At 37.9% G+C, this 24,584-nt stretch overlaps 1 protein-coding gene across 1 annotated transcript in view; it reads left to right on the forward strand.

Moving 5' to 3' along the window:
- Nucleotides 1-21,085: 21,085 nt before the first annotated feature.
- LOC124798867 (chymotrypsin-2-like) overlaps nucleotides 21,086-24,584 on the forward strand; it is a 42,130-nt gene continuing 38,631 nt past the window's right edge. Inside the window, exons 1-2 of the mRNA XM_047262399.1 lie at nucleotides 21,086-21,379; nucleotides 23,880-24,170. Coding sequence (XP_047118355.1) covers nucleotides 21,086-21,379; nucleotides 23,880-24,170 — 585 coding nt within the window. The remainder of the gene's footprint in view (nucleotides 21,380-23,879; nucleotides 24,171-24,584) is intronic.

Consider the following 24,584-nt stretch of genomic DNA (forward strand, 5'->3'; position numbering starts at 1 on the left):
TCGGTTGCATTTTGCTCTCGCGCGTCTAAATTTATTTCTAGTTTCCTGTCCATTTTAGCTATTATTAAGTACTGATACCTTTTATTTTCAATTTCAACTGAACTTTCACTATCCGTTCTGTCAAATAATGTACAGGTTCGTGCCGCTGGACGTTTTATGTTCACTCAATGTTTGTAAAATGCTAACTACTTATAATTTTTTTCGTCTGTAGGTGCAAATTGAACAACGTCCTGTCACGCGGCGCCACGTATAACACTCCCCGTCTGCTAACTACTGTACCATAACCTCAATGCCAGAAGCAGGTTGTAACATAAAACAATTTTGTAAAAGTAACTATGGCACAAAGCAACAGAGCAGTGTTACCCTCTGAGAGGAATTTTGTTAAGTTGACCGTATTGTTCCTAATGGAAGTGGCTTATCGGAAATGAAAGTCAGAATTACGTTAATATAGGAATAGTGACAAACAAAATTTTGCCTAGCTATACTGTTTATAGAATAAGGGAAACGGTCGCCAGCCTAATTAGGCAAAAGAAAGATTAACATTCTCGTTTATGAAAGTAGGTATAAGTAACTATAATGGACAACACAACAGACACAACCTAGACTTAGCAAGACGCGAGTGCAATGAACTCTAACACACATATGTTTTAAGATTGAAGCTAACAGTTAGAGCAGCAGGAACTATTTTCAAAATTATAACAGGTACAGAAAAACACTATCACTTTCAGGGTTTACACAAACTGAGTGGTCTTTATACTGTTAATATGCACACAAGAGAGACAAACACTTGGCATACATGATAATGTAACGTTTCACAACTGCAGCTTTCTCACTTTTACTACAACGAAACACAATGTTGACAAAATTGCAAGGAATTGACTCTCCTTTTTAGAATTTACTACAGACAACAACGTGATCATTTACTTTATAAGACTCAGCCTAAAGTTTGAAGTTGGTAACAGCACTTTAAATAACAGTTTCAATAGGAAAATTATTATTGGACAAATAACATTTGCTTTAACTCACTCTGTTACCACATTAGCTTTAACTATCTTTCAAATAAGTTCAAGAGGCATTATTTAACAAAGCTCTAGGCTTCAACGTACTTTGAGTAAGGACACTCGGTAATCACTTTACTTCAAATGGAGAGAACCCTGAGAGGTGTTATGATGAGGAGTAAAATCAAGGTAGGTAAATAAATTCCGATATGAATTACCTTATATTTCAGCACACTAACACATCCATTAGGCTGATCCTTCACTGTACATCAATATAGTATTACGTTACAGTGATTGCGCAATGTGGTGGCAACTGCATGTTGGTAGGTGGAATTACAGGTAGAATTGCCGGACTTTATCGTATCTTCATGGCGATGATTCATACAAATTCCAGAATAGATCCAGCTATTTATCCACCCATCCGAGGCATTGGAAAGAAGCAGTAAAAGCCTCTCTCTGAATCAGCATGATATGCACCTTTACATTGACAGTGCACAGACTGGTAGCTCCTTTCCGACTGGTGGCTCGTCTCCGACTACTGCTCGTCTCCGACTGACTATCAGTTCCACCTTTTCCACCTAGGCCAACCACAATTTGCGCGCGCTACACAGTTCCGTTCCTGAGGGGAACCACCCTACCTCTTATACACCAAACTACTAAAATTCCTAAGTGAGGATCAGCAGTTTACATAACAGCAAACAAACGTATTGAATAACACAGAACATTTGCACATATTAACATGTCTACAGAAAATTATTCACACAAAATTACAATTACATACAATAAGTTCTGTTCCCTCCAAATGGGACAAAGAACTTTAAATTACAGATACATTACTTTGCATAGAATCAAATCACGACATCAAAGGTTTGACAAAGAAAAGAGTACACAATTTTATGTTATCGATTCAAACACATTTACAAAAGATCAACAATGTGACATTAAATAAAGCAAAAGCAAAAAAATAAATAAATCCATACAGCATAAGAGCTGTGGTGTTACACATGCCCCATGTTTCGTTGAAGTTTCCTGTAAGGGATACTTCAAGGAAACATCTATAACACCTAAGTGGTGCTAGCTGCAAAAAATTATAACATCCAACATCAGTTGGGACAAAAAAATACACATATTACAAATATACAGTATATACACTAAGAAGATTCATACATTTCTTCCAAAACATCCTCAAAGTAAAGCATTTACAGTAATTTTCATTTTCAGACTGGTTTATGGAAACTAATTTTGCATCATTATACAAGTTATCATTGAGCATGTTCATTTCATACACATACAGTTCACATAACAAATAAAACATTACACAAAATAATCTACATATTTTAGAATATGGTATAGCCTTCAAATAAAATAAAGAAAATACACATATACACAACAGCACAGAACATTTTAACTTAATAAAACAGAAATTTGTCTTTCAATGTTTTTAAAGAATGTAACTTTCAGAGACACAAGCATGTTAATGGTCATAGTACATTTTGCAAGGTTCAGCAATTAATGAAATATTGAAAATTTCCGTTTGCATTTACATATGTACAAATATTTACACAAACAGCTATGGGAACCTTTTCCAACTGACTCCTCAAATACCAAAGTAACTTTGCAAGGTTTTTTCAAAATAATTAACTTTAAAGCTGCTCTTCATTAATAGCAGTCCAAAATATTTGTTGCACATAAACACACTAACATATTCAGAGCCTATCTTTAATCATCACTGCTGTGTTTCAAAACAAGGCAGTCCAAAACTTTACGTTATTTCAAAGAACCTAGTATCAAAAACATCTACATCCATTTAAATAAGATTCCTTATACATTTTATAATAACTTTTCACTAACTTCAATAAGAATAGTCAGTTTATAACATATTACTCAAAAAAACCTAACTTAATTCACTGCTTGCCTCAGCACTAGCGGTCCATGTTACACATTCTACCCACTATTTGTTTAGCAGTCTTTTTACATACGCATTTAGACACAAAAACACAATTTACATTAAGAATACACAAAAAACACATTTTTAAATTGACACACTGCCCCATCCTCTAGGTTTGGCAGTTCATGACCACTTATCAGCTCCTTGCCCCACAATGGCAAGTCCATTGGTTACTGCTCACATCGTATATTTTGTAGTCCTTAGCATCAGGACCACAGCATTTTTATTATTTTGTCTTGTTTTACAGACCATCAACATATTTTTGAGCAGTTTATTGTCATCATTTCCAGGTTTTTTATCATTCTGACACACTTTTGGTAAAATTTGCATTAGTGGTATAAAACATGAAACCTGTAACTTTGAAACAGCAATTAGACACTGGTAACAAAACCATTTCTTTTCAAATGACACAATCAGGTAACATATACATTAATCGAGAAAGAATTAAATGTCATATTCAGGATCAAGTTAGGATAAAGTATTTCTCACTAATCCTTTATCATTGCTTTTCCACACACAGTTAGGTCATTACATACATCAAGATCAGGACAATAATTTCATATCCTATTGCAAGTGATTTCTGCCAACTCTTTTGCTGGCACTAGACACATACCTCACATCTACTTTACACATACCTTAGCCAGGTTCATCTCCTCAGTTTTAAACACATATACAGTTTTTCAACACCATATTTGCCCCTTTCTTTTTCAAAAACATTTACATTTAATTATATTATGGCATTCATTTACCTTTTCTTTTCAATATTCTTAACTTTTCTCATCCATATTTCTCTTTCCAATTACTTTTTAATTTCATTTTTCCTTTACAGTACCCACTATATTTTCATTATTCTTTGCCATTTTCTAGTGTACCCATATTATTTTTCCATTTACTTGTCCACAAACAATACACAATATCTTACATCATTGCCACACTATTCAATACACTCTGATAGAGAAGAAGGAAAGAAGATAGTAAAAGTTCTGAATGATGAAGAGGAAGGTTGGCAGCACGAAAAGAAATGGAAGTAGTGCTAGCAACGACTCGGGTCCCTGGTGCTCGTCAGGCACCTGACAATGCAAAGAGTGCATTGCCCCCTGAGGGTTTACAACCCTCATCTGAGGACATGTACCTTTAAATACACAACATGGTGCAAACATAAGCCCTTTCTGGTCTTTAAGTATATTAGAAATTAATTATTATCTTGTGGAGTTCTTTACACTTTCATAAAGTTTTCAGGTTTCTCATACTAGATGGCTCTCTCTTCATAATTAGACTGGCAACAGTAAGTATTCAATTGAAATTGAAACAGTTCCTAAGCAGAGTCATACAGTACAGTGCAATAAATAAGCAACCTACTGCCCCAGGCCTAAAGGTCAACAAAACAATAATTCACTTTCAGATAACACTCAGATACAATCATAATACTAAAGTCATGCATTATATTAACAAAATATATACATACATCCTGCCCCCAGTCTCTTAATTAACAAGGCAGTCTTTTATGGTTCACAAAACAGTCACTTAAGTCTGGTGGCTTTTTAGGCCTCCTATCTTCTACATCCTTCACTAACTTATTCAGATCTTGCCAACGTTTTGTTTCATCAGGTGGCTTTTTAGGTTTTGGAATTTCAATGTCTTTAGCAAGGCACAACATCTCCTGTTCTGCTATTATTTTATCAGGTGGTTCTTTTTGTTCCTGTAATTCACACTCCTTCAAAACATTTGTTAGGGCTTGCCCCAGTATAGTATCATCTGGAGGTTCCTGCAGATTATGCCCCTGTGTTAGATTACTGAATAATTCCTTCGGTTTTGGCCCATTTTCACTTTCTGTATCTTGCTTTGGAAAAATGTCACCAATTTTCTCATACCCTCTCTCAGTAAAAATATATTCACTTTCGTTTACTCCTGAAAATTCATCTTCACTAGAGTCATCACTACTCTCTTCCTCACCATCAGATTCACTTAAGACCTCGACCTTTGCACAATAGGGAAAGTTAGAATATTCATTCTTATCTGTATTCATATACCCTTCATCATCTGAGCTATCACTGATTTCAGTTTCGTCATCAGATTCTAGCAGGAAAGCAACTTTTAGACAGTGAGGCAGATTATCACTAGATGTTTCAGTCACTTCGTTTTCCGACTCATTTTCTACACAATGTACATCGTTTGGACAGTCAGACACTTCTGTTATATCACTTTGAACGATTTCAGCCTTAACTTCATATTTAGTATAATCGTCATGTACTTCGATAACTTTCATTCCATTTTCCCCTTTGTTATCATTCTCAGGTAATCGTGCGAAATACTTACTAGACCCTTCTGCATTAGAATCATAAAACACTTTTCCATCAACAACAATTTCATCTGCACTGTTCATAATGTCATGATTACTAACGTCCTCCTCTACCTCATTTTTGCCTATTATTAATTGTGCACACGTCTTTTGCGTGGCATATTCTACCTCCCTTTCCTCTTTATTCATCACAACCTCCCCCACATTTACGTCTTTTACTTCATACACATCATTAACAGTACAAATGTTCTCCTTTCCACTCGCCTTTTCTGGCTCCCTTTCATTCTTTAAAAAAGTCTTTTCACACGATTCCGATACCGAGTTATCATTATCATATGACATATTAACTTTATTTTCATCTCTACATTCATCTACTACTGAAACCGGCCATCGGAAGTGTCCGATCCCGCCTCTTCTGTCTCTCTCTACGGCAGCCATCTTGTTCCGACATCTGCCATTTGTGTCTGCTGCCAAGTGCAATGTACGCTGCTTCGGCAACGGCTGGCCCGAGCACAAACCGTCACGTGACTTCGCACTGGGAACGCCCCTATGTATCATTCCGCGCCCGTCTGCTATAGGCACGCCCTTAACCTTCCTGCCCCGTAGTTCACGTCTTTCCTTCTCGAATCTAATATTTGGCATCTTTTCTTTGGGCCCAAAACCGGTTTCCGCGTGAATCCGGCCTGTAACACACGCGGTCTTTAGTTTTCCATTTCGTCTCTAGTTTGGGAATTTCGTGCTATGTATCCTCTGCCGCGCGTCGTATAATTTCCTCTACCTCTCGCACGACCTCTTTGAATCGTGTTTACACGAAATCTATCGTTTTCCTGTCGTTCAGCTTGGTCATTACTTTCTCGCGAATAATTATTGTTATTATGGGGACGGTACTCGCGATTTCTTCGCCAGTGATCTTCATCCTCTACCCTTTCCAAGAACGCAGAAAAACTACTGTGTGTACTCCCAACATATCGTTTCGAATCCTCAGGCAGTTTCTGCCAAAGAACCCAAACGATCTCAGCTTCAGTTCTTCTAGCCTTCAAATGTATCAGTTTTCTGTACCATGATTCGCAGAATTCTTTCATGGTTTGCCTACCTCTGATGTCATACAACCTGGCCATTAAAAACTCACGCCACAACTGGTCTTGTTTTTGTTCTGACCAGTATTCGTCAATAAATTTTTGTTTGAAGGTTTCAAAAGACATCTGGTTAATATCAAGATTCAACCCCCACCTTTTTGCTTCTCCCGTTAGTGCACTAATTACAACATTAATTTTTTCCTGATCAGACAAATATTCAGGAAAATTTCTTTCGCAGTTCTTTACAAAGTCTAGGGGGTGCCAGCCGTTATGTCTCTTCGCTGGGTCGCATTTTTCCTCGCCCTCTAATATTTTACTGAGAGGCATTCTTTCAGTAAAATGTGTAGGTCCGGTTTGTATTTTCCTTTCCAAGTCATACACTTTGCCTTGGATTTGTGAAGTGTTATGTTCACACTTCTTTTCGCAAGTAAGAATCTGTTTGGTTAGAGCTCTGCTTGTTTCTGTTACAGATTGTTTAATCTGTGCAAATTCCGCGTTACATTCGGTTTGTATTTCGGATTTAATACCGAATACCTTTTCGTCAACCTTAGTACAGACTAAGGGTTCAATTTGATCTTGAATTTTAATTACTTCAGAGTCAAATCTTTCGTTAATGTCATCAATTTGTCCTTGTATGTTGGCAATATTGCCATTGATGACAGTAATTTCGCTTTTGAGGTTTTTAATTTCATTACTCACAATGTCTACTTTTACATCAACTTTCTCAATCTGTTTACTAATATCGCTACCTTGTGTGGTAATTAACTGCCCCTGTGCTGCAATTTGTGCATTAATATTGTCATTTTGTGCAGACAGTATTTTAAGCAAGTCAGTCAGATTTAATGTCTTTTCACTTTTAGGTTCTACTGCCTTTTCGTGTTCAGATCCTACACCCCTTTCTGGTTTTGGTGATTCAAACATATCCCTCGATTCATCAGCATAGCCACTGTCGTCGACAACATCGCCTACATTGTCTTGCTTAGTACGCGCTACACACATAGCTTCGATCTGTTTATTAATGTCTGCGTGATAACGTACGTAATTTAACTCGCGCGTCATGCCATCTGTTGGTGTGCTGCCTGAACTGCTCTCGGTTGCATTTTGCTCTCGCGCGTCTAAATTTATTTCTAGTTTCCTGTCCATTTTAGCTATTATTAAGTACTGATACCTTTTATTTTCAATTTCAACTGAACTTTCACTATCCGTTCTGTCAAATAATGTACAGGTTCGTGCCGCTGGACGTTTTATGTTCACTCAATGTTTGTAAAATGCTAACTACTTATAATTTTTTTCGTCTGTAGGTGCAAATTGAACAACGTCCTGTCACGCGGCGCCACATATAACACTCCCCGTCTGCTAACTACTGTACCATAACCTCAATGCCAGAAGCAGGTTGTAACATAAAACAATTTTGTAAAAGTAACTATGGCACAAAGCAACAGAGCAGTGTTACCCTCTGAGAGGAATTTTGTTAAGTTGACCGTATTGTTCCTAATGGAAGTGGCTTATCGGAAATGAAAGTCAGAATTACGTTAATATAGGAATAGTGACAAACAAAATTTTGCCTAGCTATACTGTTTATAGAATAAGGGAAACGGTCGCCAGCCTAATTAGGCAAAAGAAAGATTAACATTCTCGTTTATGAAAGTAGGTATAAGTAACTATAATGGACAACACAACAGACACAACCTAGACTTAGCAAGACGCGAGTGCAATGAACTCTAACACACATATGTTTTAAGATTGAAGCTAACAGTTAGAGCAGCAGGAACTATTTTCAAAATTATAACAGGTACAGAAAAACACTATCACTTTCAGGGTTTACACAAACTGAGTGGTCTTTATACTGTTAATATGCACACAAGAGAGACAAACACTTGGCATACATGATAATGTAACGTTTCACAACTGCAGCTTTCTCACTTTTACTACAACGAAACACAATGTTGACAAAATTGCAAGGAATTGACTCTCCTTTTTAGAATTTACTACAGACAACAACGTGATCATTTACTTTATAAGACTCAGCCTAAAGTTTGAAGTTGGTAACAGCACTTTAAATAACAGTTTCAATAGGAAAATTATTATTGGACAAATAACATTTGCTTTAACTCACTCTGTTACCACATTAGCTTTAACTATCTTTCAAATAAGTTCAAGAGGCATTATTTAACAAAGCTCTAGGCTTCAACGTACTTTGAGTAAGGACACTCGGTAATCACTTTACTTCAAATGGAGAGAACCCTGAGAGGTGTTATGATGAGGAGTAAAATCAAGGTAGGTAAATAAATTCCGATATGAATTACCTTATATTTCAGCACACTAACACATCCATTAGGCTGATCCTTCACTGTACATCAATATAGTATTACGTTACAGTGATTGCGCAATGTGGTGGCAACTGCATGTTGGTAGGTGGAATTACAGGTAGAATTGCCGGACTTTATCGTATCTTCATGGCGATGATTCATACAAATTCCAGAATAGATCCAGCTATTTATCCACCCATCCGAGGCATTGGAAAGAAGCAGTAAAAGCCTCTCTCTGAATCAGCATGATATGCACCTTTACATTGACAGTGCACAGACTGGTAGCTCCTTTCCGACTGGTGGCTCGTCTCCGACTACTGCTCGTCTCCGACTGACTATCAGTTCCACCTTTTCCACCTAGGCCAACCACAATTTGCGCGCGCTACACAGTTCCGTTCCTGAGGGGAACCACCCTACCTCTTATACACCAAACTACTAAAATTCCTAAGTGAGGATCAGCAGTTTACATAACAGCAAACAAACGTATTGAATAACACAGAACATTTGCACATATTAACATGTCTACAGAAAATTATTCACACAAAATTACAATTACATACAATAAGTTCTGTTCCCTCCAAATGGGACAAAGAACTTTAAATTACAGATACATTACTTTGCATAGAATCAAATCACGACATCAAAGGTTTGACAAAGAAAAGAGTACACAATTTTATGTTATCGATTCAAACACATTTACAAAAGATCAACAATGTGACATTAAATAAAGCAAAAGCAAAAAAATAAATAAATCCATACAGCATAAGAGCTGTGGTGTTACACATGCCCCATGTTTCGTTGAAGTTTCCTGTAAGGGATACTTCAAGGAAACATCTATAACACCTAAGTGGTGCTAGCTGCAAAAAATTATAACATCCAACATCAGTTGGGACAAAAAAATACACATATTACAAATATACAGTATATACACTAAGAAGATTCATACATTTCTTCCAAAACATCCTCAAAGTAAAGCATTTACAGTAATTTTCATTTTCAGACTGGTTTATGGAAACTAATTTTGCATCATTATACAAGTTATCATTGAGCATGTTCATTTCATACACATACAGTTCACATAACAAATAAAACATTACACAAAATAATCTACATATTTTAGAATATGGTATAGCCTTCAAATAAAATAAAGAAAATACACATATACACAACAGCACAGAACATTTTAACTTAATAAAACAGAAATTTGTCTTTCAATGTTTTTAAAGAATGTAACTTTCAGAGACACAAGCATGTTAATGGTCATAGTACATTTTGCAAGGTTCAGCAATTAATGAAATATTGAAAATTTCCGTTTGCATTTACATATGTACAAATATTTACACAAACAGCTATGGGAACCTTTTCCAACTGACTCCTCAAATACCAAAGTAACTTTGCAAGGTTTTTTCAAAATAATTAACTTTAAAGCTGCTCTTCATTAATAGCAGTCCAAAATATTTGTTGCACATAAACACACTAACATATTCAGAGCCTATCTTTAATCATCACTGCTGTGTTTCAAAACAAGGCAGTCCAAAACTTTACGTTATTTCAAAGAACCTAGTATCAAAAACATCTACATCCATTTAAATAAGATTCCTTATACATTTTATAATAACTTTTCACTAACTTCAATAAGAATAGTCAGTTTATAACATATTACTCAAAAAAACCTAACTTAATTCACTGCTTGCCTCAGCACTAGCAGTCCATGTTACACATTCTACCCACTATTTGTTTAGCAGTCTTTTTACATACGCATTTAGACACAAAAACACAATTTACATTAAGAATACACAAAAAACACATTTTTAAATTGACACACTGCCCCATCCTCTAGGTTTGGCAGTTCATGACCACTTATCAGCTCCTTGCCCCACAATGGCAAGTCCATTGGTTACTGCTCACATCGTATATTTTGTAGTCCTTAGCATCAGGACCACAGCATTTTTATTATTTTGTCTTGTTTTACAGACCATCAACATATTTTTGAGCAGTTTATTGTCATCATTTCCAGGTTTTTTATCATTCTGACACACTTTTGGTAAAATTTGCATTAGTGGTATAAAACATGAAACCTGTAACTTTGAAACAGCAATTAGACACTGGTAACAGAACCATTTCTTTTCAAATGACACAATCAGGTAACATATACATTAATCGAGAAAGAATTAAATGTCATATTCAGGATCAAGTTAGGATAAAGTATTTCTTACTAATCCTTTATCATTGCTTTTCCACACACAGTTAGGTCATTACATACATCAAGATCAGGACAATAATTTCATATCCTATTGCAAGTGATTTCTGCCAACTCTTTTGCTGGCACTAGACACATACCTCACATCTACTTTACACATACCTTAGCCAGGTTCATCTCCTCAGTTTTAAACACATATACAGTTTTTCAACACCATATTTGCCCCTTTCTTTTTCAAAAACATTTACATTTAATTATATTATGGCATTCATTTACCTTTTCTTTTCAATATTCTTAACTTTTCTCATCCATATTTCTCTTTCCAATTACTTTTTAATTTCATTTTTCCTTTACAGTACCCACTATATTTTCATTATTCTTTGCCATTTTCTAGTGTACCCATATTATTTTTCCATTTACTTGTCCACAAACAATACACAATATCTTACATCATTGCCACACTATTCAATACACTCTGATAGAGAAGAAGGAAAGAAGATAGTAAAAGTTCTGAATGATGAAGAGGAAGGTTGGCAGCACGAAAAGAAATGGAAGTAGTGCTAGCAACGACTCGGGTCCCTGGTGCTCGTCAGGCACCTGACAATGCAAAGAGTGCATTGCCCCCTGAGGGTTTACAACCCTCATCTGAGGACATGTACCTTTAAATACACAACATGGTGCAAACATAAGCCCTTTCTGGTCTTTAAGTATATTAGAAATTAATTATTATCTTGTGGAGTTCTTTACACTTTCATAAAGTTTTCAGGTTTCTCATACTAGATGGCCCTCTCTTCATAATTAGACTGGCAACAGTAAGTATTCAATTGAAATTGAAACAGTTCCTAAGCAGAGTCATACAGTACAGTGCAATAAATAAGCAACCTACTGCCCCAGGCCTAAAGGTCAACAAAACAATAATTCACTTTCAGATAACACTCAGATACAATCATAATACTAAAGTCATGCATTATATTAACAAAATATATACATACATCCTGCCCCCAGTCTCTTAATTAACAAGGCAGTCTTTTATGGTTCACAAAACAGTCACTTAAGTCTGGTGGCTTTTTAGGCCTCCTATCTTCTACATCCTTCACTAACTTATTCAGATCTTGCCAACGTTTTGTTTCATCAGGTGGCTTTTTAGGTTTTGGAATTTCAATGTCTTTAGCAAGGCACAACATCTCCTGTTCTGCTATTATTTTATCAGGTGGTTCTTTTTGTTCCTGTAATTCACACTCCTTCAAAACATTTGTTAGGGCTTGCCCCAGTATAGTATCATCTGGAGGTTCCTGCAGATTATGCCCCTGTGTTAGATTACTGAATAATTCCTTCGGTTTTGGCCCATTTTCACTTTCTGTATCTTGCTTTGGAAAAATGTCACCAATTTTCTCATACCCTCTCTCAGTAAAAATATATTCACTTTCGTTTACTCCTGAAAATTCATCTTCACTAGAGTCATCACTACTCTCTTCCTCACCATCAGATTCACTTAAGACCTCGACCTTTGCACAATAGGGAAAGTTAGAATATTCATTCTTATCTGTATTCATATACCCTTCATCATCTGAGCTATCACTGATTTCAGTTTCGTCATCAGATTCTAGCAGGAAAGCAACTTTTAGACAGTGAGGCAGATTATCACTAGATGTTTCAGTCACTTCGTTTTCCGACTCATTTTCTACACAATGTACATCGTTTGGACAGTCAGACACTTCTGTTATATCACTTTGAACGATTTCAGCCTTAACTTCATATTTAGTATAATCGTCATGTACTTCGATAACTTTCATTCCATTTTCCCCTTTGTTATCATTCTCAGGTAATCGTGCGAAATACTTACTAGACCCTTCTGCATTAGAATCATAAAACACTTTTCCATCAACAACAATTTCATCTGCACTGTTCATAATGTCATGATTACTAACGTCCTCCTCTACCTCATTTTTGCCTATTATTAATTGTGCACACGTCTTTTGCGTGGCATATTCTACCTCCCTTTCCTCTTTATTCATCACAACCTCCCCCACATTTACGTCTTTTACTTCATACACATCATTAACAGTACAAATGTTCTCCTTTCCACTCGCCTTTTCTGGCTCCCTTTCATTCTTTAAAAAAGTCTTTTCACACGATTCCGATACCGAGTTATCATTATCATATGACATATTAACTTTATTTTCATCTCTACATTCATCTACTACTGAAACCGGCCATCGGAAGTGTCCGATCCCGCCTCTTCTGTCTCTCTCTACGGCAGCCATCTTGTTCCGACATCTGCCATTTGTGTCTGCTGCCAAGTGCAATGTACGCTGCTTCGGCAACGGCTGGCCCGAGCACAAACCGTCACGTGACTTCGCACTGGGAACGCCCCTATGTATCATTCCGCGCCCGTCTGCTATAGGCACGCCCTTAACCTTCCTGCCCCGTAGTTCACGTCTTTCCTTCTCGAATCTAATATTTGGCATCTTTTCTTTGGGCCCAAAACCGGTTTCCGCGTGAATCCGGCCTGTAACACACGCGGTCTTTAGTTTTCCATTTCGTCTCTAGTTTGGGAATTTCGTGCTATGTATCCTCTGCCGCGCGTCGTATAATTTCCTCTACCTCTCGCACGACCTCTTTGAATCGTGTTTACACGAAATCTATCGTTTTCCTGTCGTTCAGCTTGGTCATTACTTTCTCGCGAATAATTATTGTTATTATGGGGACGGTACTCGCGATTTCTTCGCCAGTGATCTTCATCCTCTACCCTTTCCAAGAACGCAGAAAAACTACTGTGTGTACTCCCAACATATCGTTTCGAATCCTCAGGCAGTTTCTGCCAAAGAACCCAAACGATCTCAGCTTCAGTTCTTCTAGCCTTCAAATGTATCAGTTTTCTGTACCATGATTCGCAGAATTCTTTCATGGTTTGCCTACCTCTGATGTCATACAACCTGGCCATTAAAAACTCACGCCACAACTGGTCTTGTTTTTGTTCTGACCAGTATTCGTCAATAAATTTTTGTTTGAAGGTTTCAAAAGACATCTGGTTAATATCAAGATTCAACCCCCACCTTTTTGCTTCTCCCGTTAGTGCACTAATTACAACATTAATTTTTTCCTGATCAGACAAATATTCAGGAAAATTTCTTTCGCAGTTCTTTACAAAGTCTAGGGGGTGCCAGCCGTTATGTCTCTTCGCTGGGTCGCATTTTTCCTCGCCCTCTAATATTTTACTGAGAGGCATTCTTTCAGTAAAATGTGTAGGTCCGGTTTGTATTTTCCTTTCCAAGTCATACACTTTGCCTTGGATTTGTGAAGTGTTATGTTCACACTTCTTTTCGCAAGTAAGAATCTGTTTGGTTAGAGCTCTGCTTGTTTCTGTTACAGATTGTTTAATCTGTGCAAATTCCGCGTTACATTCGGTTTGTATTTCGGATTTAATACCGAATACCTTTTCGTCAACCTTAGTACAGACTAAGGGTTCAATTTGATCTTGAATTTTAATTACTTCAGAGTCAAATCTTTCGTTAATGTCATCAATTTGTCCTTGTATGTTGGCAATATTGCCATTGATGACAGTAATTTCGCTTTTGAGGTTTTTAATTTCATTACTCACAATGTCTACTTTTACATCAACTTTCTCAATCTGTTTACTAATATCGCTACCTTGTGTGGTAATTAACTGCCCCTGTGCTGCAATTTGTGCATTAATATTGTCATTTTGTGCAGACAGTATTTTAAGCAAGTCAGTCAGATTTAATGTCTTTTCACTTTTAGGTTCTACTGCCTTTTCGTGTTCAGATCCTACACCCCTTTCTGGTTTTGGTGATTCAAACATATCCCTCGATTCATCAGCATAGCCACTGTCTTCGACAACATCGCCTACATTGTCTTGCTTAGTACGCGCTACACACATAGCTTCGATCTGTTTATTAATGTCTGCGTGATAACGTACGTAATTTAACTCGCGCGTCATGCCATCTGTTGGTGTGCTGCCTGAACTGCTCTCGGTTGCATTTTGCTCTCGCGCGTCTAAATTTATTTCTAGTTTCCTGTCCATTTTAGCTATTATTAAGTACTGATACCTTTTATTTTCAATTTCAACTGAACTTTCACTATCCGTTCTGTCAAATAATGTACAGGTTCGTGCCGCTGGACGTTTTATGTTCACTCAATGTTTGTAAAATGCTAACTACTTATAATTTTTTTCGTCTGTAGGTGCAAATTGAACAACGTCCTGTCACGCGGCGCCACGTATAACACTCCCCGTCTGCTAACTACTGTACCATAACCTCAATGCCAGAAGCAGGTTGTAACATAAAACAATTTTGTAAAAGTAACTATGGCACAAAGCAACAGAGCAGTGTTACCCTCTGAGAGGAATTTTGTTAAGTTGACCGTATTGTTCCTAATGGAAGTGGCTTATCGGAAATGAAAGTCAGAATTACGTTAATATAGGAATAGTGACAAACAAAATTTTGCCTAGCTATACTGTTTATAGAATAAGGGAAACGGTCGCCAGCCTAATTAGGCAAAAGAAAGATTAACATTCTCGTTTATGAAAGTAGGTATAAGTAACTATAATGGACAACACAACAGACACAACCTAGACTTAGCAAGACGCGAGTGCAATGAACTCTAACACACATATGTTTTAAGATTGAAGCTAACAGTTAGAGCAGCAGGAACTATTTTCAAAATTATAACAGGTACAGAAAAACACTATCACTTTCAGGGTTTACACAAACTGAGTGGTCTTTATACTGTTAATATGCACACAAGAGAGACAAACACTTGGCATACATGATAATGTAACGTTTCACAACTGCAGCTTTCTCACTTTTACTACAACGAAACACAATGTTGACAAAATTGCAAGGAATTGACTCTCCTTTTTAGAATTTACTACAGACAACAACGTGATCATTTACTTTATAAGACTCAGCCTAAAGTTTGAAGTTGGTAACAGCGCTTTAAATAACAGTTTCAATAGGAAAATTATTATTGGACAAATAACATTTGCTTTAACTCACTCTGTTACCACATTAGCTTTAACTATCTTTCAAATAAGTTCAAGAGGCATTATTTAACAAAGCTCTAGGCTTCAACGTACTTTGAGTAAGGACACTCGGTAATCACTTTACTTCAAACGGAGAGAACCCTGAGAGGTGTTATGATGAGGAGTAAAATCAAGGTAGGTAAATAAATTCCGATATGAATTACCTTATATTTCAGCACACTAACACATCCATTAGGCTGATCCTTCACTGTACATCAATATAGTATTACGTTACAGTGATTGCGCAATGTGGTGGCAACTGCATGTTGGTAGGTGGAATTACAGGTAGAATTGCCGGACTTTATCGTATCTTCATGGCGATGATTCATACAAATTCCAGAATAGATCCAGCTATTTATCCACCCATCCGAGGCATTGGAAAGAAGCAGTAAAAGCCTCTCTCTGAATCAGCATGATATGCACCTTTACATTGACAGTGCACAGACTGGTAGCTCCTTTCCGACTGGTGGCTCGTCTCCGACTACTGCTCGTCTCCGACTGACTATCAGTTCCACCTTTTCCACCTAGGCCAACCACAATTTGCGCGCGCTACACAGTTCCGTTCCTGAGGGGAACCACCCTACCTCTTATACACCAAACTACTAAAATTCCTAAGTGAGGATCAGCAGTTTACATAACAGCAAACAAACGTATTGAATAACACAGAACATTTGCACATATTAACATGTCTACAGAAAATTATTCACACAAAATTACAATTACATACAATAAGTTCTGTTCCCTCCAAATGGGACAAAGAACTTTAAATTACAGATACATTACTTTGCATAGAATCAAATCACGACATCAAAGGTTTGACAAAGAAAAGAGTACACAATTTTATGTTATCGATTCAAACACATTTACAAAAGATCAACAATGTGACATTAAATAAAGCAAAAGCAAAAAAATAAATAAATCCATACAGCATAAGAGCTGTGGTGTTACAGGCCCATTTGTCGGATAAATAGTTTTTCTCGTTCGATGTTTAATAGAAGTTTTCTTCCGCCTGCCTAACATTGTTCCTTCCGTGATGTTCCCAAATGACTGCAGATAGAGATTCATGTCGGATAGAGTCGTAATCAGGCCAAGGCCGCAGTTGTCTGAGAAATTCGGAGATTTTAGACCAATCCTTAAACCCCACTATTTTGATTGTTATTTGTGTGAAGTGTTATGCAACGCGTATAAATAGGATAGAAAGTATACTTTACAAGACACACCAAAGAAAGATATTTTCCCTACTCCTGCTAACAAGTACTCACAGCTACAGCATTCGTGTTTTAATTACAAACATTAATAACTTCAACAATTTACCTTATGATGACACGATCATCAGGGACCTGAACAAAAAATTAATAAACTAACTCAAAAATGTCGACATAAATGCCAATGAATAAACCGTCAGAGATTTCTCTAACTTCTCTGTTTCAGTTCTATGATGTTGAAAATTTAATCCTAAATTTATCAGTAATACCATCCAAATGTCACGTACATATTTGACAAGCTGTGCAAGCTGGTAAACGTTTACCAAAAAGTGTAATGAGAACACACCTACGTGTTGCAGAGTCATGTAGAAATAGGAACGTACGTCATTTCGTAATAATACGGTCTTGCTGTTTTATTCTCAGCAACCGATTCTCTCAAATGAACCAAATTGAAGGAGGAATCACAGTCTAGAATTCAAGTTCTAGCGAGAATATTACAAGAGACATTAAAACAACGAACATTTAGTAAAATATTCGATGACTTACACAAGAATATCAACACTAAACTGTTGTCGGTGATATACTGAAATTATCATTACATAGGCTTCCTCAGCCAGAGTCTGTTAACATGAAAATATTTAATGCACGCAAGGGATTTACTAATGCTATCAGTAATTTAGGCCCTAGCAATGAATCTGAAAATGAGGAGAGGGAAAATCACATAATATCTTTCGATGAAAGGGTTAGAAAGTGATAATAAACTTAATATTTCGGTGACTCTGTAGTTTCTTAGAAAAGGCAGATGGAGTTTGGAAGCATTAAAAAACAATTATATTACTTAAAACCCAAAAAATTATGTGCATTCCAACGACGACTATGAGGTGGGAAATTACTAAATGAAGTGGAGTTTCTTAATAATTTCGCATCTGGCTCTATGAACTGATTTGCAACCTCACTATGACGATCACAATGTTTGTCTGCATCAAAAGAGTAAGTATCCTAAAGAACTGAGGAAGCACTCTTGAATATGAGACAGTGAAACCTATTTTGAACTTGATTTACAATAATCTAGCTTGTCCTAAAAGGAGAGAGCTGTAAACGTCAGCGTAAAGGGAGCAGAGTGGAGGCACCCTGACTCCGTGGTCTGAATTTCTGCGCTAAGAATGATCAGCTTAAGACGAGGATACTTAACCCCACATGTCTCCGAACTTGAGAGCACAGCCGCAACTCTTGCAAACATCTCATATCTGTGACTTAGAAAAAATGCAGCTTGCTCCTTTCTTCCCACCAACGAGAACCCATCCATCAATCCACTTAACAGTTACCAGCCATTACTGGCTGTGCGAAAATGTTAAAGAATAATGTCCACAAGGCTTTTCGTTAACAGCGCTGCATCTACCGAATGTTATATAGAGCCAGCATTTTTGTCGTGTTTTCTAAGAAAGAAAGGGTACGCTTATCTGCTAAAGTACTTCTTCGATAATCTCCTTGTGCCGAACACTAGCTAACTGTGTTCTGTCTTCTGAAAAAAAGGCTTTTTACCTCGGCTATCCCACTGACAATGCTATCCACAACAGAATGGCTTCTCTGCTAGTTCACCAGTAGTCTAAGCAACTTTCGATTCCCACCTCACCTGTATTCCAGGGACGCTACACCACCACTCCTTCTCCCCATGTATGAGCAAGAGCAGTGTTCCCACGGGTCCCCATGGCTTGTTTCACTGAGCCTCGTTATAAATCGTTGGTCTCATATTCACGTCTCTCTTCTGACTTTGTTGAAAGGAGGAAGTGAAATCAGCTGTACGTTCACAGCAATATCACGACTGCTGGTAAACGAACTAAGATCCCTTCCGGTTCCGTAACTATGGGCTAAATAACTGAAAGGCGACGAACTGAAGGACTTGCCTTCTTTCAGCTTCCATGGTACTACAGGGAGCCGTAAAGAGTAAAAACTGCAGCAGAAGACGGAGAATGCCCTTCTGATTAGAGATCTCTTGCTTTTGATCTCTAATACACGAATTTTTAGTCCTCAGCATTGAATTGTATAGATTTGGCCAGCTTGTAGAAATTTTGTACGTGGGACTAGGAAAATCATGCATGTACTGCATCGAGACAATAAAAAAATTTTTCTTCCACCACTACAGATCAAATTCAGATTAATGAAGCAGTATATATGGTTTTCCATAACATGCGTTCTATTTTAAACGCCTTTACACGAAATTTCCATACATCAGTCAATAAACACAGAAAGTTTCAATTTTTGTTGATTCAGAATTAGATGGAGGAGCACGACCTGGCGACTGCAATAAATGGTAGTGGAAAAGATACTTTTACCTTCTTCAGGTCCGTCACTGAAAAGTTTCTGGGAAATAAAATACATGTAATTTATAAGAACATAAAACATTGTTGAGAAATTTAAGGAAGTTGGTTCGCTACTTAAATTCAAAAGTCCACTTCCTACTTTCATATATTGAGTACTCCCCTCTAACTTACAGTTACTATAGTGAAGAACAAGAGATTAAGGAGATGGACAAGAGGTACCATGGAAGATGGATTCAAAGCTGGTGGTAGACTGTTGTTGAAGGGGGACAGTAAGGATGAACGCTTAAATGAGGAAAACACGAAAGAGAAAGTTTCACAGTTAAGTATAGAATACTCATAATGTTTCTAAGACAGTTGAAATTCACTTATGTGTAAATGCCTAACAGCAATAGCTATAAATGCATTGACCATGATTGAATTTTATTGTAAGATTTGTGTTTCAACGTCTTAAATCTCTGAAAAATGAGTCGTGGTTTTATGAAAAGTCCTGACCCAATACAACAAAATGAACGAAAATTTAGGAATCAGCATTAAAATTTGATTCTAGAATACTTGTAATTGAGAAATCATCAGAGAGAAATTTCAAAACTGTAGACTTCTTTTATAGCCAGACACACGTTTCAGTACAAATTTTCTAGACTTGTTTGACGGTTAATTTCCTGGTTGGTAATACGTCTTCGGGAGTAGCACATATGAACAACATACTCAGTTATTACTTCACTTCAGTGCCACAAGCACACTCTTGAAATTATTTTGAAGTTCTCTTAGTTCCTCTGTCTGTCACATACTGGAACTGAACTGGATTTTTGTTACAAGTTGTATATGTACAGAACGTGCATTCCTCGCAAATGAAACGCCACGTTTTTCCAAAATAAACTTTACTAGTTACTGCAAGATTCGTTGTCCTATAAAAGTCCTTCTATTACCTAGTTGCACAGTAACGCAGAAAACCGATTGTTAACAGTTTTCCGGTAATCATAAAGTGTGTGAGATGTAGGAGAAAATTTATGGCAGGTCGTTTCTGCTGTTTATTTACCTAGTGAAAAATTGCACATGGCATTATTGTTAGTGTTTATGTAAGACTACATATTGTAATAACTGTTACAAACAATGACGTTCATATGTACTATTTTATGCACTCCACTCGATTACATTCAACACAGTCCACGAAATTTTAATTTTATCACTTAAAACAAGAGCATGTGGCTTGGCTATAGACACGTGCATGAGATTATCCTGAAGCTGTTTTTAAAGATCTACGGTTTCAGTGTGAGGAACAAAACCGGAATGTCGTGTCTATATCTCATACAAATAGAAACAGTGCTTACGGTTCCATTATCAGTCATTTGCAGTGGAAACTACGACTCCACTTCCAAGTTCGTGTTATCCAGAAGTGGCGATAGTGATAACTGTGCTGCAAGACATCTGCCCTTTCACCTAACACGTTAGTAGCCTCGTCATCCTCTCGATGCACGTACTTGCGTAAGTTCTCTCCTTGAGATCGGTTATTGACGTAACGTGCACGCCAACGACGGCAACATTTGGACAACGAATGCGGCTGCAGGAAATATAAAGAGGTGCTGAAGTCGAGCATTTGTGATACATACTTCTGAGACAATGAAGTTTTCATTGATCTTATTGAGCCTACTGGCTCCGTCTTTTGCTGCGCCGAAGTCTCTCAGGCTATGGTCCAGAAGACAGGACGGTATAATCGAGGTACTGAAACCACCATAACGGAGTACCCCTTGCAGCTGTCTCTCCTCCTCGAAGGGTCCCACAGGTGCGGAGCTTCCATCGTCAGCTCCAACTGGGCGTTGACGGCTGCCCACTGCATCGACTGTGCCCCAGCATCTCTGTTGACCGTGCGTGCCGGCTCCTCGTACAGAAACAGTGGTGGGACTGTGCTCGATGTAGCACAGGCTATCAAAAACAAATTGTTCTACAGCCCGGTTGGCGACTATGACATTGCGATGGTGCAGGTGAGGTCACTCTTTTACTGTCCACTGAGGTATTTATAAAGAAACGAGTAATGTCAGTACATAGATGCCTATTTAAATGAAGATCTATTACAACACAGTTTCTGTCGACTGATTACTGATACACGTATTGTTTGTCACTGTATTAGGTTATTAGGAGCTATTTGAAAAGTTTTCATTTCCGCTGACGTTTTAATAATGCATAATATATTCTCTGTTCTCAATCTACGAACCATCTGGTAATGAGACATTTGACAGTTGTTTGTATGTTTATTCTGATTCAATTGTATAGCCTTGTTTTGACCTAGATTTCCGTCATTCCCAAATGGCACGTATATAACTAATAATAAATAAGGACATACATTAAACTCTTCCTGGTCCTACAGTGTAATGCTTAGTGCGCTAGCTAGCTAGAGCAGTACCTTTAAAAGCCGATTACATGGTTTTAGATCATACGGTTTTACTGTCTATATCTCTAAATCAATAAGGAAAATTGTTGTAGGAGCGTAGTCCAGCGCATACGAACGTAAGACCATTTGAGAGTCAAGAACTGTACTTCTTTCGTTTTCAACTTTTTTTTTTTGCTTTTGCATACCATTATATAAAACAAATGCTACGTAGTTTCTGCCCATTGCTACTTCTACCACTAAATTTACATTTTACACGAACAGACTGCCCTCTCTTCCGGTAAGTCTGTTCCATACATAACTCCCTTACCAACTTTCTCTAAATTGTCCATGTGTAGTACCTTACCTGTTAATTTAGCGCTACACAAACCTCTAAGAAAACTCCGTTTCCAGTAATATTACATACATCTGTGGTTTCCTTATCGTCAGCCTTTTGTTTCCAAACAGTGTTGTGCTCTAAACCTGAATGAAGAAGATGTTCTGTCGGGGTCAGCATTTAAGGAATTCGCCCCTAGTTGCGTGAAACAATTTTGTTTTCTCATTATATCTTTCACAAAATTTTAAGGACTTAACGCTTGAAATTCTACTAAGTTTTATCTCTTTCCACTTGAGTTATTTTGTCTTAACTAAAATTATAAGCCAGTTATGCAGAACACTGGATTCTTTAGATTTTTCAATATTTAATTAGAGGAGGTGGACTGAAATTTGGAAACACCGAGACCACGATATATATCATGCCGAACATAGCCAGTATTCCAAACAGCTTCTAGTCTTCCCCTAATGGATACGTACAGGTCCTGTATGATTTCCAAGGCAATCTTATCCCATTTTGCCTGAAAAAGAGTGGCATTTTCAGGTAAAGGTGACAGAGGTGGATATTAAACATCCAAAGTACCCCACAAAGTCTCAATAATATCATGATCTTTTGACAGCGGTCAACAAAGAGTTGCGAAATTTTGTCCTCATGCTTACAAATCCAGTCTTGGACGATGCGAATTTTGGAAATAGGGGCCTTGTTTCCGTGGAACAGAGCATTACCGTAGCGGAGATACATTTAACATGGGATGAAGCTCATTAGCCAAAATGGTCACACAATCCGCGGCAGTAATGACATCTTGCGGAGTAGCCATGGAGGCCATGAAATACCACGTTATTCCTAGCCATATCATCACCGAGCGCTCGCAATGTTCCGCTCTTGGAAAGTAAACTCGGGTGGGGGGGGGGGGGGGGGAGTTGGCAAAATCTTGCAACAAAACTCACCCGAAGAAATGAGTTTCCCCTATTGCTCCTTAGTCCATGTCATATTGTTTTGGCACCAAGATTTCCTGTTACAGGCATTTGGATCACACAAGTTTGTTTTGAAAATTCCAGTTTTCCATGCAATTCCCAGAATATTGAGCTCCTTTCTTGTTGGTTTATTGCTGACAGAGGTCACAAAACAGACGTTTAGTTGTGCAAAGGTTCTTGCTGTTGTCCTCTTGCTTTTCGTCGCACTGCTTTACAATGACAGTTCCCATGATCAGTCAACACACTCCATCGTCGGCGTTGTGAGTCAGAGGATGATGTTTTCCCGCTTTCCCCGTATGCGGTACAGATAGTCGTTGCCGTACTTTTTTAAGTACGAAACGCCTTCCTTACGAACTCCAACAATGTACCCACGTTAGGACTCGTTTAGCTTCGACGTAAAGCACTTACAACTATACAGAATACTACTCTGACCAGTACTGACACTTGCAGCTCACTGAGGACATCGCAGATGTGCCATTCGTGGCCAAATACAGGCTTTGCTGCCAACTGCATTTATGTTCAAGCATGAATGTCTCACGTTGTTTTTAGATTTTCATCGGACTCCTGGGCTCTCTCCAAGAATGAATACATTGTCCTATGTAATTTCCATATATTATGTTGTTACATGCACTTGTACTATAGTAGAACTCTCAACTGAGTCCCATATTCGCAAGTGTCTACCTAGTCGTCTCGTCAACAGATGATGATTAGCATGCCAATTGAAATAAGTAGTGAAGTACTATGAACTTCTTTTAAAACTGAATATCAAACAGTTTATGAGCACTAAAGTGTGTTGTCTACCTTCACAGCCCGCTGAGACATTCCCGCTGGGGTCTGATGTGCAGCCCGTGGGCCTTCCAGACGCCGGATATGATCCTCCAACGGGCCTGGCCGTTACTGTGACGGGCTGGGGACTGATAGGGACCGGTGGAAGCTATGCAAACACACTGCTGAAGGTGGACATTAATATTGTCGATCGCTCTACTTGCCAGGAAAACATGGGTAGCCTCATAACGAAGCGGATGGTGTGCGCCGGTGAGGCAGGCAAGTCTGTCTGCAACGGGGACTCGGGAGGTCCACTCGTCAGTGGTACCACACAGGTGGGCATCGTGTCCTGGGGAGGCTTCACATGCGAAGGCTATGGCGCAGTTTATGCAAACATTGGAGAACTACGTTCGTGGGTCACCAATAGTACAGGAATTTAACAGGAAGGACAGTTCCGCCACTGATTTTCCAGCTGGGGCATACAACAAATGAGACATGCACTGTACTATACGAGTATGTTACTCTTTTATTCATATTCCAATTGGCCGTTTTGTATTGCCATTATTTGTATTATTCACAATGTGAAATGTTATAATTTCCTTTCTATCTAAAATAAATTCATAGTTCTCAGCATACGTGACGTTAATTATTTTATTAAATTTGTCAGCTTATCCCTCACCTGCACAGCTTCCTCTATCGCCAGCCAATATACAGATACTTTACATCACATGCATTTACCAACACTGTCG

This window comes from Schistocerca piceifrons, chromosome 5 (genome assembly GCF_021461385.2).
Source record: "Schistocerca piceifrons isolate TAMUIC-IGC-003096 chromosome 5, iqSchPice1.1, whole genome shotgun sequence".
Classification (NCBI taxonomy): Eukaryota; Metazoa; Arthropoda; class Insecta; order Orthoptera; family Acrididae; genus Schistocerca; species Schistocerca piceifrons.